General features: G+C 29.9%; 1 protein-coding gene across 2 annotated transcripts in view; it reads left to right on the top strand.

The window, feature by feature from the left end:
- The window catches only part of LOC106677296 (chromatin target of PRMT1 protein), an 18,917-nt gene that overhangs the window by 7,007 nt on the left and 11,321 nt on the right, over positions 1 to 589 (top strand). For both annotated transcript variants that reach the window (XM_024361445.2, XM_014415125.3), the window contains exon 4: positions 9 to 126. In XM_024361445.2, coding sequence (XP_024217213.1) covers positions 9 to 126 — 118 coding nt within the window. The remainder of the gene's footprint in view (positions 1 to 8; positions 127 to 589) is intronic.

The following is a 589-nucleotide window of genomic DNA, read 5'->3' as shown; positions in this document are numbered from 1 at the left end:
TTTTTTAGGCTTTTAGTTCTACTTCCCTAGGAAGGCGTGGAGGTCAAATCGGAAGAGGTGGTGTTAGAAATTTTGGACGTGGAAGAAGATCTAGCAGTGTTGTCAGAGGAGGAAACCGTCCATTAAGTATAAAAATTAGATAAATTTCAGATTTTATATAATTTATTTGTGTGTGTGTGTGAAATGTTATTAACATAGAACTTTAAGTTAATTTTCAATTTATATTACCTACTAACTTCAAAAAAGGGTGATGTTTTCAATTTGCATTATCTTTTTTTTTTTTTATGTATCTTCATCTCTTAATATATATTTGAACCATTCATAAATTTTTATTAATCAAAAACTACATTTCCTGTGTGTTCCAATATAAATTGTATCTGAATATGGTGGAAAATTTTAGAAATAGAAAATTATTTTACTGAAATGAATCCTTTTGAACCATGATAAATATTTTAAATTAGGGAAGGACCTAGGTTTATTACGAAGGCCAAATATAGAAATCAGGTCACGCAATACAATTACACAGCATTAGCTAACTTCTCAGTGGTTACACCCAATTTCTTCAACGTACTTGGTGAAGATGAACAGC

Source organism: Halyomorpha halys, unplaced genomic scaffold (assembly GCF_000696795.3).
Source record: "Halyomorpha halys isolate HHAL.00 unplaced genomic scaffold, Hhal_1.1 Scaffold93.1, whole genome shotgun sequence".
NCBI classification, from domain to species: Eukaryota; Metazoa; Arthropoda; class Insecta; order Hemiptera; family Pentatomidae; genus Halyomorpha; species Halyomorpha halys.
This window is presented reverse-complemented; position numbering and strand designations above follow the sequence as displayed.